This window comes from Anas platyrhynchos, chromosome 1 (assembly GCF_047663525.1).
Source record: "Anas platyrhynchos isolate ZD024472 breed Pekin duck chromosome 1, IASCAAS_PekinDuck_T2T, whole genome shotgun sequence".
Lineage (NCBI taxonomy): Eukaryota > Metazoa > Chordata > Aves > Anseriformes > Anatidae > Anas > Anas platyrhynchos.
The window spans coordinates 116,605,943-116,621,019 of NC_092587.1; the positions used below are offsets into that span (position 1 = coordinate 116,605,943).

At 46.4% G+C, this 15,077-nt stretch overlaps 1 protein-coding gene and 1 long non-coding RNA gene across 3 annotated transcripts; one reads left to right on the forward strand and one right to left on the reverse strand.

Moving 5' to 3' along the window:
- Positions 1-961: 961 nt before the first annotated feature.
- LOC101796588 (organic solute transporter subunit alpha) lies at positions 962-11,115 on the forward strand. Of its 2 annotated transcripts, none has more exons than XM_027449045.3 (8): positions 962-1,225; positions 1,870-2,021; positions 2,137-2,210; positions 3,664-3,822; positions 6,370-6,481; positions 7,061-7,207; positions 8,589-8,694; positions 9,141-11,115. In XM_027449045.3, the coding sequence occupies exons 1-8, from the start codon at positions 1,147-1,149 to the stop codon at positions 9,326-9,328; spliced, it is 1,017 nt and encodes a 338-aa protein (XP_027304846.2). In that variant the 5' UTR covers positions 962-1,146; the 3' UTR covers positions 9,329-11,115. The 2 variants fall into 2 exon arrangements, with proteins under 2 accessions (XP_027304846.2, XP_012963878.3); XM_013108424.5 differs by lacking the exon at positions 962-1,225 and adding an exon at positions 1,274-1,402.
- Positions 11,116-12,719: 1,604 nt separating this feature from the next.
- Positions 12,720-14,986, reverse strand: LOC110354389 (uncharacterized). The gene is made up of 4 exons (XR_003494671.3): positions 14,830-14,986; positions 13,893-14,482; positions 13,425-13,503; positions 12,720-13,123 (listed from the first exon to the last, which is right to left on the reverse strand). It is a non-coding gene; the product is annotated as an uncharacterized lncRNA (long non-coding RNA).
- Between the last annotated feature and the right edge of the window lie 91 nt (positions 14,987-15,077).

Sequence of the window (15,077 nt, forward strand, 5' to 3'; positions counted from 1 at the left end):
TCAGATTGTGATTAGCCTCAAACATTTGGATTAAAAATAAAATCGAGAAAACTAGTGAGAAAAAGTATGGTGCATTAAGGGTTACTAATGGGTATTTCCCCCTCCACTAGCAACTGTCTCTGCAGGATGAGCAAACGGGCTTCTGAACAGAGAATGTGCTGGAGCTGTGCTTCACAAATATTGCCTGCATCTTTTCGGCATCTGGACGGCAGAAGATATTCGTGCTGTTGGATGCTCTGGCAAGCCCATGAAGGCTGAGCAGACACCACACTCCAGCAGTCAGCCGCCACTGCAGCCTGCCTGGTGAAACTATGAGGCACGCTTCAGCGCAGTGAAAATGAGAGCGATGGTAGGGAGGACTCGCAGTAAATCGTCCTGCCCTAAAGGCAAGCCCCGCTGACAGCAACAGAAGAGGCTGTCGGTAGCCTCGTCAGTCTGGCTCCCCAGCCTGCTGCAGTGGAAGGGCTCTGCCTTGTCTGGATCGAGTGCCTGCTGGCATTTAGCCGCTGAGCGGGGCCTTTCCTTGCATCCCGGTGCCCTTCCTGTGAAACCTCCGGGAATCCTCCAAGATGGCAGGGTTTGCCACAAGGGTCTGTGGCGCCTATCAATGTCCTGAAGTCCTAAAGTTCCTAAATGTCCCGAGTTCCTCAATTCCACCCCCCATGCACTTTGTTCATGAATACTACCCTGACGAAGGGGGGCATCTGTGCGTGGTTGGACCTCCATGTGAGGTTGGGCTGGGTGATCTTGGAGGTCTCTTCCAACCGGGATGATTCTGTGCTTCAGCTGCTGTGTGTGCTTGGGCCTGTGTCCAGCAGTCCCTAGCTTCCCCTTGCACTTGCAACCACGCTGCCATTTCTGAGGACTCCCCACAGCGTCCCCAAGCCCCCCACCCTGAGCGGCAGCAGCTGAGCACGGTGCATGCAGCTGGAGCACCCAGCCCGCCCCGCTGCAGGGGGGTGCCCGGCGGGGAGGCCCCGTGAGGCGGCGGGAGGCCGGGCCATGCCGGGAGGCCGCCCGCCGGCCCGGGCTAATCATTAATCATCAGCCGCCCCTCGGCTGGCACTGCCCGGCCCCCGCTCGCCAGGGCCGGGCTCCCACCCGCCGCCATCTCCCCGTGCCCGGCCCCGGCCCCCCGCGGGCGCCATGGAGGGCGAGGGGAACGCGACCCTGCCCCCGCCCTGCGGCGCCAGCGAGCCGCCCTTCGCCTGGGAGCTGCTGGGCAGTGAGTGCCGGGGCTGCCGGCCGGCAGCGGGGGGAGAGGGCTCGGAGGGAGGGGACGGAGCCGGGGGCTCCCTGACTGAACGGGGCTTTTGCGGGATGCTTGGGGAGCGTGGAGGCGTGTTCCTCCTGTGTGCTGCCGGAGGGTCCCGAGGAGGTGTATTTATGAAGTTAAATTTAGGTACTTGAGCTGTCCCGTGGGGTCAGGGGTCCCTGTGCGTGGCGAAGGATGAACCATGCAGAGCCGCAGCAGGGCTGGGGCTGCCAGGGACCCCTGGAAGTGCCCCACTCCCAGCCCTGCCCAGGCAGGGACACCCAGCGCAGGCTGCCCAGGGCCACGTCCAGAAAGCTTTTGGAGATCCCCAAGGAGCCCCCCCAGCTCTCTGGGCAGCCTGTGCCAGGGCTCCTCACCCGCCCAGCCCAGCAGTGCTGCCTGCTGTGCGCCACTTGGTGCCCGCTGCCTCCTGCCCTGGCACTGGGCACCACAGAAAAGCGCCTGGCTCAGCCTTCCTTGCACCTCCCGTCCGTGCAGCGCTTTGCAGGAGCAGGACTAAGATTCCCCTCCAAGATGCTCTTTTTTTTTTCATAAATGCTTGGATGACATGAATCAGATTTTTTGTTTGCTTGTTTTCTTCTCGCTTGCTGCAGGCCTTGACCTCGCTGGTAGATTTCTCTTTGCAATCTTGACTCTGATGACGCTAATTGCTGATCTGGTATTTATAGAGGAAGTGATCTACATCTACAGGAAAATCCCCTCCTCCAAAAGATCACTCTTAATTTGGGTAAATGCTGCGGCTCCGGTAAGTATTATGGAAAAGGCATGAACCTGAATGTTGAAATTAACATTTCTCTGGAAATCTGCATGAGGCAGCTTTATCTCTGCCTTTCACACAGCCCTCCTCCCTTTCTCCATAGGTGATTGCTACTACCTCATGCATTGGCATGTGGATTCCTCGCTCAACAATGTTTACAGATTTCACAGCAGCAGTGTGAGTATTCTGCTTGTTCTAGATGTTGCCCCAAACCCTGCATTTCTTCCCTTTAAACATCTGCTAGTCTTGGTAAACACAGTCATTTTGTAAATTTAACAATTTAGTAATTTTTGGTTTGAGTTGAAATCTCTTGGCAGCTCTTTTACGGGAGGTGGAAAACGCTGAAGCGGTTCCCCGTGCTGCAGCCCCCTAGTGTGGGAACGTCAGTATGAGAGATCTGTGACTTGCATGTAATTGATCGCCTTGACTGACGGGAGCTTTGAAGTAGCACTCTTTGCTTTTCTCTCCCCGAGTGTCATGTGGAATGAGATTCTGACCTGTGGCTTCTTCTCGGTGCTTTTATTAATGACGAGCCCTGTAGGTCTGTTATTAATGGTGGCAAGTGAACCTCCAATGACTATATCAATGTGAAAATGTTCTGCACTTGTCCTGATAAAAGCACTTTCTGTGCACGCATGACAGCTCTGACATGCACAGAGAAGAGTGGAGAAGCGCGGTCCCTGCTTTGTGGAGGTGGTGGGGCAGCCCTCGAGGCACAGCCAAGGTGGGGGCACACTGCGGCCATGGGCACACCAGGAGGGCCGGGATGGTTTTGGAAGCCACTGTGGGACACTATCGCAGTCTTATGAATTGCCCTACCCCATGTCACAGTGCATCTGCTAAGTGAGGAGATTAAAAACGGATGGAAAGCAAAGCAGTGGGACTTGTAGCATGCTGCAATTTATGCAGGTAGTGCAGGCTACAAGAAACTTCTCAGGATCCAGTCCTGTGACACGTTGAGCCTATCTCAGTCCCGCTCCTCCCTTGCCCAAGCTGCAGGTCCCTGTCCCTTCCCTTGCCCCATTGCGCTCACTTCTCCAGCTGCTCAGCGAGCTCCTTCAAGGAGGCAGTGCAGCTGGAGAGGACCTCTCTTATTTGGTGGGGTTGGATTTCAGTGAATCAATTCCCTAAATCTGCGTGGGGCCGGGAGGAAACGGTGTCTGCACGATCCGTAGTTCCTGGGAAGGGCTGAGAAAGTGCAGCTGGTGAAGGAGGGAGAGGAGGGGCTGCAGCAGACACTGCCTGGATCCGCTTGGGCTGCAGAGGAACCGCACCCTGACTGGGGCAGCACGTGGTGCCCCACTAAATGCATACACAAACCTAGCCCTGTGTTGTTGTTTTTTAATTTTGTGGGTTTTATTGTTATTGGTTTTTTTAAGAGGAGGAATAGGACTTGTTTTGAAAAGGTTGCACTGGTCAGGACTAGATAACTGATAGAAAAATACGGCTGCAATGACTTGGGCTAAAAAGCCTGTGATACTGACTGCCACCAGTGTGCCTTGGGGAAAACCATAAGGTTTAAACAACCTGGGCAGAAAGTTTAAAAAACCCGGACAGGACTGGCCCGTGCAGGCGTGTGCGAGAGGCAAGCAGGAAGTCCGTTCAAGCTGGCGTTTTCTTTCTCTCCTAGTTTTTTTGCCATAGTTATCCACAAGTTCCTGATGATGATGATTAAAGAGTGCGGGGGCCAAAAGATGTTCCTCAGGTGGTTCGAAAATGGTCGCTTCAAGATCAGCACGGGGCCCTGCTGCTGCTGCTGCCTTTGCCTCCCCGGCGTGCGCATCACTAGGTGAGTTGCCCTTTAAGGTTTCCCAGCTGGAAAACCGCAGCTGGAATCCAGCCAGCCTGGCGAGCCAGGCTTGCAGCAAAGGGCCTCCCTGCTTCCCGACAGCCACTCTCAAGCTGTCTCTCCAACGGCGCTGTCACTCGGGGCTGTGCGCCGCCACTAATTTCTTTCATTTTTACAGCACGGAGCTGCACGGGAGAGGTGAGAGCACAGCAAAGCTCACTTTAACCCAGTGCAGTGTTCCCACTCCGCAGCAGTGCTGAGCACTGTGGTGTCTCCCCAGCTAATCCTGTTCTTTTCCAAGAAACCATTTGTACTGTAGGCAGTGGTGTGTGGGAGGAGGAATTTCCACTCTAGAAAAGCCGATAGTTGGGATTTTGGTTTCTTTTCATTCCAGGAGGGAATAAAAGTCTCCAGACTGGGTGTTTTTCACAAACAAAATCGTCAAATTGAGTCTGTCTTGAAAGAAAATTTCTCTTGCTTTGATGGATTGAAATGTTTCTTTCTGATTTGGTCTTTAAAACTACTTCAGATTATATTACTTTTTTAAACAAAAATAGATGTAATTCCTGGAAAGCTTTAATCTCAGTGAAATGCTGTTTTCTGGTGAGGGAGAACCAAATATTTTCTTCTGCCAAACTAAGTAGCAAGGCACCTTTGAGAAGCGTGGTAAGTATGGAGAGCTGCACCTCCAGGAATCACCAAGCGTAACATAAACCCTGCCTGGTGGGGCTCCTCTCCTGGCAGGAGCTCAGACCCAGATATTTACATGCTGCTCCACAGCCCAAAAGCCTCATATGTTCCAGGGCTTTCCTACTGGCACAGAGCATGAGAACGGTTCTCCCATTAACAGCAAAATCTCGAGGGCTGAATGTGCAACACGGAGACGTTTCTGTGAGAGCCTGGATGTTCATATCAGAAGGGATCTTAGGGACTTTTTGGTCTGGTTACGAGGAAGTGGCAAACAGAAAGCAGTGCCGTGGTTTGTGAGGGATCCTGGAACGAGCAGGAAACAGTGCTGAGGGAGAGGGACTGAACGGGAGGTTTACTGAAGCAGCATAAGCTGCAGTGCAAAATATGTGAAGAATTTAACTTACAGTATGCTTTTGAAAAAATCTTCATTTTTAGTGTAATGATTTTTCCTTAAACTACCTCATTTGGTATTATAATTTTAACTCTTATTTCCATGAATTTATTTTAATGGCAAACAGTATTTATTTACATGGAGGGGACACCAAGAAAAATAGGTAGTACAAAAACCTTAAAATATACCTCCAAAAATAGATGTGATACAATGATGTAAAATGGGTAAGTTATGCCAAAGAAAGATCATATTTTCCTCCCATAGATACCTCCTAGGGAAACAGAGTTACTCCAAGGGAGGGATTTGTTACTTTAAAAAAAAACATAGGATCAGAGAATATCCGAGTTGGAAGGGACCCACAAGGATCATCAAGCTGTTATTCCCATTTCCTTTGGGAATAACGGGTCTTTGAAAAGGCACAGGCATGAGATGGCCAGACAGCGGCAGGCCCTTCCCCATGTGTTTGTGCTGCTCATAATCCTGTGGTTATTAGCTCTATTAATTGAGCAATTCATGCAGTTCCTGGTTCGTGTCTGTTCCCCGCAGCACACTAACTGGCAGCCTGTTGTCTGCTGAGGCACATCTGATGGCAGTCCCAAGGGACCGAGGAGCTAGAGTGAAGACAGCAGTAGCAGTGGGGGAAGCACGTAGCAGCGGGCTAAAACATGAGCAGCAGTAGCTGCCACAGCTTGTCCTGTGAAGACTGGGGGAGAGTTTGTGTCAGTCAGCTTTTGTGTCCTCAGTTTGCGAGGGCATCTGTCCCTTTTCTTGTGACCTTTAATACTGGCCAGGTCATTGTGTATGGGCTGTATACTGAGAGACAGTAGTAGGGAAATCCTGAGCTGTGCTACAGGCTTTTTGCCAGTTTGCCCAGTGAAAGATAGGGCCTTTCTCCTCTTCCTGTACAGAGGAGCAAACCCAGATGCTTACATGGCAGTACTCATGATGCACCGAAAAATTACTCGTCCTTTCACCTAGGTCTGTATGATTCCTTGTCTTGATCTGCCACAGGACTGGCAGACCAGTCCTGTCTGAGCATGAAGGTGGAATCTGACAGCATCACTGCTGAAGGCAGGCTGGCTGTGTCAGGGATCGAAGCTCTGCAGTACTTTGCCTTTCAGCTGAAGGCTGCTCTGCCCAAGCTTTTTTGACAGAACTTTTGGCAGAACTGAAATAGCAAGGCAAGAAGGCAAGAGCAAGTGGCATTGTTCAGCAACTGGGTATGCTTCTACCACTGCTGTGGTTAGAAAAGTATGGCTTTTGGAGAGACTTTGCTAAATAGACAACTGGGTAATTCTTGGAAAGTTTTTTTTTTTCTTTTTTAATCTTGAAGCTGTTTCTCCCCAGATTTTGGCCATGTGCAGTAGGAGTGGAGAAGTTTTGCCACTTAACAGCATCCAAAAATGTTATTAATGTTGCTAATAAGATTTTGGCCTCTGTGATTTTTATTTTTTATTTTTTACCAGGCAAACCCTCTTTTGGCTGAAGCTGGGCACCTTCCAGTTTGCTTTCTTTCGACCTGTGTTCATGTTTCTGTCAATAGTGCTTTGGACCAATGGCAATTACAGCCTTTCTGATGTAAGTAAAGGTTTCAAACAGAGATGGGCCATAAAATCCATGGCTTTTGGTTTGATTTTAGCATCTTAGCCTACAACGAAAGTCTGGAGTTTGGGAGCATTTCCAAGTGTGTCCTTGTCATGTTCTTTTGAGACCCTGAAGCATGTACTGCACTTCTGCTTTGTACTGTGTAAGCAGCAGGCTGATGGAGAGGTCTGTTTCTGCTAATAACGTTGCACCTCCTGGATAATTCAGATTAACAGAAGTATTTTTGCAGTTGATGTTTCATGGTAGTAAAATAAACGACCCCTCTGAGCTGTCATGCTGAGTACACTCTAGTGAGCTGCTGAGCATTCCCACGTGCTGCTGGGTCGGACGGAGGGGCTTTGGCACCCATTACAGCTCCACGGTGGCAGCACTCCAGCCAGGGCTGTGCAGCTTCCTCCTGCAAGCCCCAGCCACTACCGCTGGCATCAGCTTTCATGGAGGTAGCAACACACATTTTATTGCCTGCATCATCCCATTTGCAGCTTCTGCCTGGAAATAGTAACATCTGCCCTGTAAAGTTTTATTGGTACATTTGTTTGATTTTCTTCTCAGTTGTCTCCTGAAGGAGCTGCGATATGGATTAGCTGCTTCGTTGCTATCCTGACCATTATTGCTCTGTGGCCAGTTGGAATCATGTTTCAACAAGTCAGGGGTCTCCTTAACTGTAAGAAGATCATCCCTAAATTTGCCCTTTACCAGGTGAGAAGTTTAATATTTCTGGTAAGAATTTCTCTTGCTGTTAATGCAACACCATCTCCCTGTTTCTTGACCCTTTGCTTAAAGATTTATAGTATTTTTTTCCATTAAGTGTATCATGCAAAGGCATATTTTTACCTGATTATTGCTGCATCCCTTTGAAGCACTTTCCTTGGCTGATGTTCAGTTTCAGTTTGAGCCAATTCACCTCTAGTCTTTCAGGAGTGCTGGAGATGTGAGAGCTTTGTGAAATCCATTCATCTCTGGGCAGCTGGAATCAAAACAGCACCTTCTGCAGGGCTTGAAGGAAGCTTTTTCGATGCTGTATCCTGAAACACAATGTTAAAAAGCTAGTGTGTACTTCTAAAAACGAGGAGAGGATGTGGAGCATTGTGTGGGTGGCTTTTGTTTGAACTGTTTTGGCATGTCATAATGTGCTGTTTTGACAATATTTTTCTTGGCTATTCTTCACTACAGAGTTAGATAATAATGAAAATACTGGCTGGGACTCATTACATAGTAAGGAACAGACCTGAATAGGTTGTGGGACAGGGACAAGGCCACCCTCTCCCACGTCACACAGAAGAGAGAAGGTAGAGTGGAACGGTTGGAAATGCAGCCTGCTGGTACAGGACACAGAGCACAGCTGCTGCACTAAGAGCTCTGATAAGTAGATCATTAAACCCTTATAAAAGCAATCAGCAGGATAGTCGCATATGCAAAGCTGCACCAAGGTGAATCCGGGTTTAAGGTGGCAAACTCTGTGCTTGTGAGGGTTTATACTCGAGTAGTTGCACCAGAGAGACGCTCTGGTATCTCTGAGACAGCGAGGGCCTAGCTCAGTGAGTAGCAGGCAATGTGATGTGTGATTATTGCTGAACCCAAGCTGCAGAATCCTCCAGCCCCTTTGGCAAAGAAAGCACTCCTGTATATTTTGGGGACTACTGCATCTCCCTGTTGCAGCAAAAAGATGAGACAACCCCCAGAAAAAAAAAAACATTCTTTGAATTCTTCCTCCCTCTAAGGGACAGCATAGCTCATAGATTAACAGGAAGCTTTCAGGACATTGTTCCTTACTACTCAGAGCTCAGTATTGCTTAAAGTCCCAGCTGGGAGCTCTCTGTATATTGCACCTCCCAAATAAAGGGTTGGGAAAACACTTTTAAAACAGAGGTTTAATTTAATGCCCACATTCAGAGCAGTATCTTCCTGGCCTAAAGATGAATTTTGCAGAATGGCAGGTGGCCTGGTGGTAGATGGAGGAGAGGGAGGGCAAGAAAGTAGGAATGGAGTGAAAGAGGGTCTGTGATGAAAGCAAAATTGTTGTGTGAACAATAATCCTTTTCCTGGTAGCTAAGGCATCTGCTTTCTCTTCCTGGCACAGTTTGTCCTGATTCTGAACCACCTGCAAACAGCTATTATCAACATCTTGGCCATGCAACAAATTATCCCCTGTGCTCCACCATTCTCCTCCTCAGCAAGAGGAGCGTGTAAGTTCTGTTGGGGGGGATGCTCTTCATTGACTTATAAAGGTGTCAGTTCAGCCTTACTAACTGCAATATCTGGTGTTTTCCCAAAATATTTATTTCCTGGGATTATGTAGCTTTTGGAGAATCTCAACTTTTATGTAAAAAACGACACAACTTTTATAGCCATCATAGTTGCAGAGCAGAACTTTAGTTGGGATCAGAAATTGAAGAAAAAGAAATCAACATGCACGATCACTCTTAAATCTCTTGTGTTTTGGATGCCTAATTAGCTGCATGCTTATTGATGGGCAACACTGTAACTCTGTAACTGATTTTATTGCCTGGTGTCAGAGACAATCTGTTATGGATGCAGAATGGTAACTTTTGTTCCTTTTGCACAGAGGATGGTGAATAAGATAGGTATTTATTTCTTGTCTGATGGTCTTTTTTTTTTTTTTTCCCTTCAGATATAACCCACCAGGTCCTCATCATGGAAATGTTTCTGATAACCCTATTGTCAAGGGTGGTTTATCGGAGAAAATATGATGAACTAGAGCCTCCAGAGTGTGCCTGTGAAGAAGATGGGGACTGCAAGCAGACTCCTAAGATTATCTTCAATGGTGCAGTTAGTGAAGACAGATTGCCAGGCTTTTAAAAGCCCCCAGAGCTCCTGTTCTGCAGGAGCTGGAAGCTGAGCTTCAGGAGCTTCTTTCACCACAAATAGCCACTGCCCATGTCAGAACAACTTCTGACATAAATGCCTGTGTGCTGCACTGAAGGGACCAACGACTGGAATGATAACCCTATTTATTCCCCAGTGATACACACATGGTGTGCATGCTTTCACACCATGTTCTCTTATCCTGTGATTGAGCACTTGACGGTAGCCAAACTGTCTCATAATGTGATTTTTTATTTTATTTTTATCTATTAGAATTGCTGTGATTTAGAGTTAACCCAGCGCCATTTTTCTATCGTCTCTTGAATTCTTCTGATAGCCTGGTTGCTACCTTTCAGGTAGCCTGGTTTGCTGTCATACATCCCAAAACGCATTTTCCTATCCTTCTTCCATTAAAATTTATCATCTCTCACTCTGTCACAAGGTCACCATAGCTAATTCTGATCAGTAAATACATTTGCAAGTTTGTTCTTAAATCCCCAAACCTCCCTAGGCTCTCCACCTACATAAATGGAAATTTCCATTTATGGGAAGACTTTTTGCATTCCCTGTCAGTTCACTTCCTTACTTGATAAATACACAGTTGCTGTTTTTAAATATGTCATTTGCTCACGTTCCTCCTAGAGAAGGGAGATCTCTGTCACTGGTGTAGAAAAAGAAAGTAGGAGTCAGTCTGAGATGTGTTCTGCCACTGCTCTGGGACGTTACATGGCACTTTGGTTCTCTGTGTGGAAAATGGGCAGTGTGATACTCAGGGTCAGTGTGTCTGTGGGGATGAATACTGTTGAATATTCCGTTCTGCTGAAAACAGGTTTTAGTTTTATTTTTTCCAAATGATCCAGATGTTCTTGGATAAACCTAATTGCTTTGGTTAAGCTCACTGTAATTTATAATATGATACCATATTTAGTAAGCATTTGGATAGGCTGGTTATTGGGAAAGGAGGTGCAGCACCTCATGCTAGCACTTGTCTCTCCTCATCGAGTCTGACCCCTAGAAGTAGATGCTTCATCTGTATAGCAAGAATGGGAATTCCCTATATAGGCTGGGAAAATGCTCCATGCTAGAAAAGATGTTAATAATATCCTTTACCTATAAGGCATCAAATACAACATTCCATCAGAGTGATGCTAGGGAGATAGTGGGGCTTTATTTGTACTTTATAAGGAATTCCAGAAATACTTTCAGTTTGGGAGTTGGCTGTGGAAAATGAAATGTTCTGAAAACCTCAGCTAGTCAACAAGCTGGGAGGAGAAAAGGGGGTTGAATTAAACAAAATAGTTTCTTACTGATTGGGGTAAAAAATATTATTTTCTTTAAAAATAGGATTCCATTGTACCAGAAAAAGAATGAGTTATTTTTGGTTTGAAGTGGTTGAAACAATTTTGATACCTAGCTTTTTTTCTAAGCAGACAATCTGAGAAACTATTACAGATTTCTTAACTTCATTAATGTGAATGAATCTGCATTTTTCTTTGAAAAGTAATTTAGGTGATAATTTTCACTCTGCTCTAGAGTGTGACAGTAGAATTAACTGGGATCAACTAATATCTTCTTAATATAAGAAATCTTCCTAATGCAATGTAACATTTTGGCTATTAGCATATTCCTAATGTTGCCTTATATCAGTGTACTCTAGGCTGCAGATATGTTTGTAATGTTGCTCTTACAGACTTAATTTCAGAACAGCATTGGGAATGGTTGGCTGCGAGTCGAAGAAGCTTTAAAACTGGAAAATAAAATGTGTTGAGTTGATATCTCTGTGAATTGCTGTGGAAAAGACTTTAATTACTGAAGCAAATGAGCACTGCTGGAAAATGTTTTCTGTAGTGGTTCTGTAAAGGTGATGTCTTGGTGAGTGGGATTTGTCACATTAGAGGAAGAGTGGATCCATGTGCCAAAGCGTGGACAACGCATCTGAAAACAGGTGGAGCACATGGGGAAATGGTGGGCTTTGTGTGTCCAGCTGGGAGGCTGCAGCAAGAGTCTTCACCCACCCTTCCTTGGAGGGCTTGTTCACCAGACAGAGGCCTTTTCTTCCATGGCTTTTGGTCTGGGATCTGCCATGTCTCTGAAATGTCTACTAAATATATCTTGTAAACATCAGCGTGGGCCTGATTTAGCTGCAAGTGTCACTAGCTGGTATGCTTTGGGACAGGTACTTAGTATTTATTGTGATACTCATGTGACATCAGCAGTAAAATGTACTGTTGGGTGGTGATCATCAAGCAGACAGACTTAGCAGCAAAGGCTTTCCTTTTTGCTATGTACAGCTGTGGCTCAGACCAATACCCCCTTAATGCAGGTGCCCCTACCTAGCAAGGGAGGCATCCGGGGCAGCAGGTGGCCTGCACTGCAGTACGTTCATTCAGGGATTCTTGAAATCGCAATATTGCAAATCACCAACCTTCAGGATGGACCTCAGGCAGTCCGAGTATGGAGAAAACAAAGTAGGAAGGAGGAAATTCCTCCATGCTCAGCTCTGATAAGGGCCTCTTTAAGGTCAGTGAAAAAAACTGGTTTTCAATTGAGTTGTGATTAAAGCACGTGAAAAAGTTTAACGAAAGGTAGAAGATAAATTTCACAACTCATTTTATACTGCTGCTGTAATGTAATAAGTGTGAAGGTGAGCACCTTATCTTTATGCTAGCTTCGCTTGAGATTATCTTGTCAGGAAGGGTAAAGGTAATTTTGTTGGTGTCTTTTGCGATGATAAAAAGGCCCTGACATTATTAAATAGGAAGAGAGATAGGTGATCAAAGGTTGAGAGTATAGGCAATCCATGATGACACAGAGGAGAAGATAAGTTGCACATTTTGGGTGGCTGTGCACTAAAAATACAAGTGTGGAGGTGAACACTGACATGAAGCTTACCTGGGTACGGCGTATGGTTATGCAATGGGAGCAGCACATGCACAAAGGGGCACAACTACTGCCAGCAACCACTAATTTTGCATGAGTTGCTTGGCCAACAAGAGCTGCTCAGTGCTCTTCTTTTTCATCGACCACTCAAGCTACTTGTATTTTTTTATACATATATTTAAAGACATGCCTTTGTGTTTTGAGGGTCTTAGCAGCAAAGGCAACGTGACTTAATACCCAAGGGGGTTGTTTCAAGTGTTAAGAGCCTGCTCTGTTGATTGTAGACATTTTTGTCCCTCCATCCCTCTGCAAACTGTCCTGTCTGTTCCTGGACCCTCACTCGTGCCCCTGCCTTGTCCTCCCTGATCAAGAGAAAGAAATGGCGTGCTCCTGAGGCTGGCAGGGTGTAGGCTCCCAGGGCAGCCAGACTATGAAGCCTGCCCTCTATGAAGAGTTTGTAAAGAGGGACCAAGGAAGAAAAAAATGAGTCAATGCAAGAGGTGGATTCTGATCTCAGAGCTCCCAGAGATGGAGCAGGGGAAAAAGAAGTTAGACCATACAACAAAGATGCACACTGTGTTATAAATTGAACAAGTTGGGGGATAGGTTGGTTTAGAGTAAGCAGTAGGGAATCCTAGGAGACTATGGATAACAGAGGAAGATACTAGCCATTTGCTACACAGAACACCAGAATAATACATGTAGGTCTGTTTTAACAACTGCACCTATTGGATACACTGACATTTGGCTTCCCTAGTCTTTTAAACAAAGTCTGACAGCCGCTTACTGTTTGAATGCTAATCCTTTTACTGACAGCCATTCTCTTCAGGTGATCCTTCAGGACAACTGATTAATCTGCTTGCACCTCCACAGCTCACAGGTAAAATGGAGTGCTATTTCTAAGACGATCTTTGGGGAAAGAGGTGAATGTGAGAACTTGATCATCTTTGCTTCAGCCAAGAGGAATCAAGGCAGAAAAACCTAATGAACTTGCCCAAAGAGGCAAGGGATGCAGGAAGTTTTGTACCAGCTACCATCAGGCTCTGGAAGGTATCCAGTCTTACCTCCCTGGTCTTAAAATAGCTGCCTATTAACCCCCATAAGATCACAGATCAAGCTACGAGTGTCTGAGTTAAATAATGGTCAGATGATGTTTAGATGTGGCCACCCCAACAACACAAGGAGTTGCTCTCAGCGTTCGGAACCTCACCTGAGTCAGAGCTGCAGGTCACAGCACCTCTTCGCAGCTTGTGGGACTGGTGGGAAGCACAGGCCTTCCCGTTGCTGAGCTGCAAGAGAAAGCAAGCAGAACAGTCTCAGGCTATTTTCCTTGCTAAGTCACACCTTAGCATCCAGCTGAAGGGCTGTAGTGTAGCCTCAGTAGTAGATACACCTTCTCCTTCCACAAACTCACTGCATTCTTCACTTCTCAAAACCCCAGTTTGTGTTAAAATGTCTCTACATGAGCACAATCAAAGCAGCAGATTTAAATAGCTCAGAACTTTCTTTTTTTTTTTTTTTTTCAGAATATTCTTTTCTTTCCCCCCTCAATTATTGCAACCTATTCTCTCTGTTCAACGAAACCTGTTAGGCTTACACTGATGCCACTCACAGCCACATAATAAAGCAGCAGGTGTGCCAGCACAGCACTCGATGGCACAGGTGCTTAGAGACGTACCTTAGAAGGCAGCTTGAACTCTCGAAAAATTCATCCTTGTTCTTCAAATTAGAGAAAAAAAAATACTAAAGAATATGCACTGAAAAATAGGAAGAATCTTGGATGAATTTAAGACTTTTTTTTTTTTTTTTTTTTATAATGGGAGAAATCAGGCTTAAAATCATGGCAATATTTTGGACATTCTTGGTCAGTTCCACAGAGAGAGAAAATTGTCCAAGGCAACCTCCCTTAGTGACTACGAAGAGGCCACCATCTCTAAGACCCGACTGCCCAGCACACGTTATGCAGATAGGGTCATGGTGCATGGAGAAAATTAATAGTAAGATAAAAGGACTTCAGTCTAGCTTAATGCAACTGAGCAGCTGAAAAGCATCAGTTTTCCCTCTAGAGCTTCAGGCATCAGATCACAGATATCTCCTGGGGTCTGTGGCATAGTTTTTACAGGCTGCACTGGGCTCCGATGTCCAAGAAGGCCAAGCCGTGAGGAAGCACTGCAAGGAGTTCTCCAGGGTTCAGCCAAGGCAAGGAAGGTATCACTGCTGCCAAAGGTGAGGGTGTTGACGCAGGGGTAATTAGCAGCCCAAGGCTTCCTGTGGAGAAAAAGCACCATGAAAAGCATACAAAATCCTCCAGAAAAACCTCAGGCAGCCCCAGGATGTCAGTTTGGTGATGAGCAGCCTTTCCAAGCATCAGCTGATGCTGGCCCTTCCCAGCTTGGCTGAGGGTGGCCTTGGGTGCTCTGCCAGGGGCAGTGAGCCCAGTAGCTTGTCCTACCTATGGACAGTGTATATTGACCAATAAAACACAAGTTTTACTCTTCTAAGCTGAGAAATACTCCTTGCATAATCTTGGCACGTGGCAAAAGCCGTGAAAATGAACTGACCCATGGGGGGGGAAGACTACAAAACAAGGGGAAGCTGTACAGCACGGGCAGCACCATCTCCTGCGTCATCCTTTGAGAATCGTGGCTCTAAGGGCTAGAGGAAGAGTTGGAAATGGCACAAAAACAACTTCTGAACTTACATTCCTCCTTTACAGCAAATTACAGGAAAAGATGTATTTCCATGTCTCCTCATAGCCATACCCAGCCAGCAAAGGGTGTGAGCTAATTGTTAAATTCAGTTCAACAAGTTCCTCATTAGGGGAAAATTACTTGAGTTTGAAATATGCTAATTTTCCAATCAG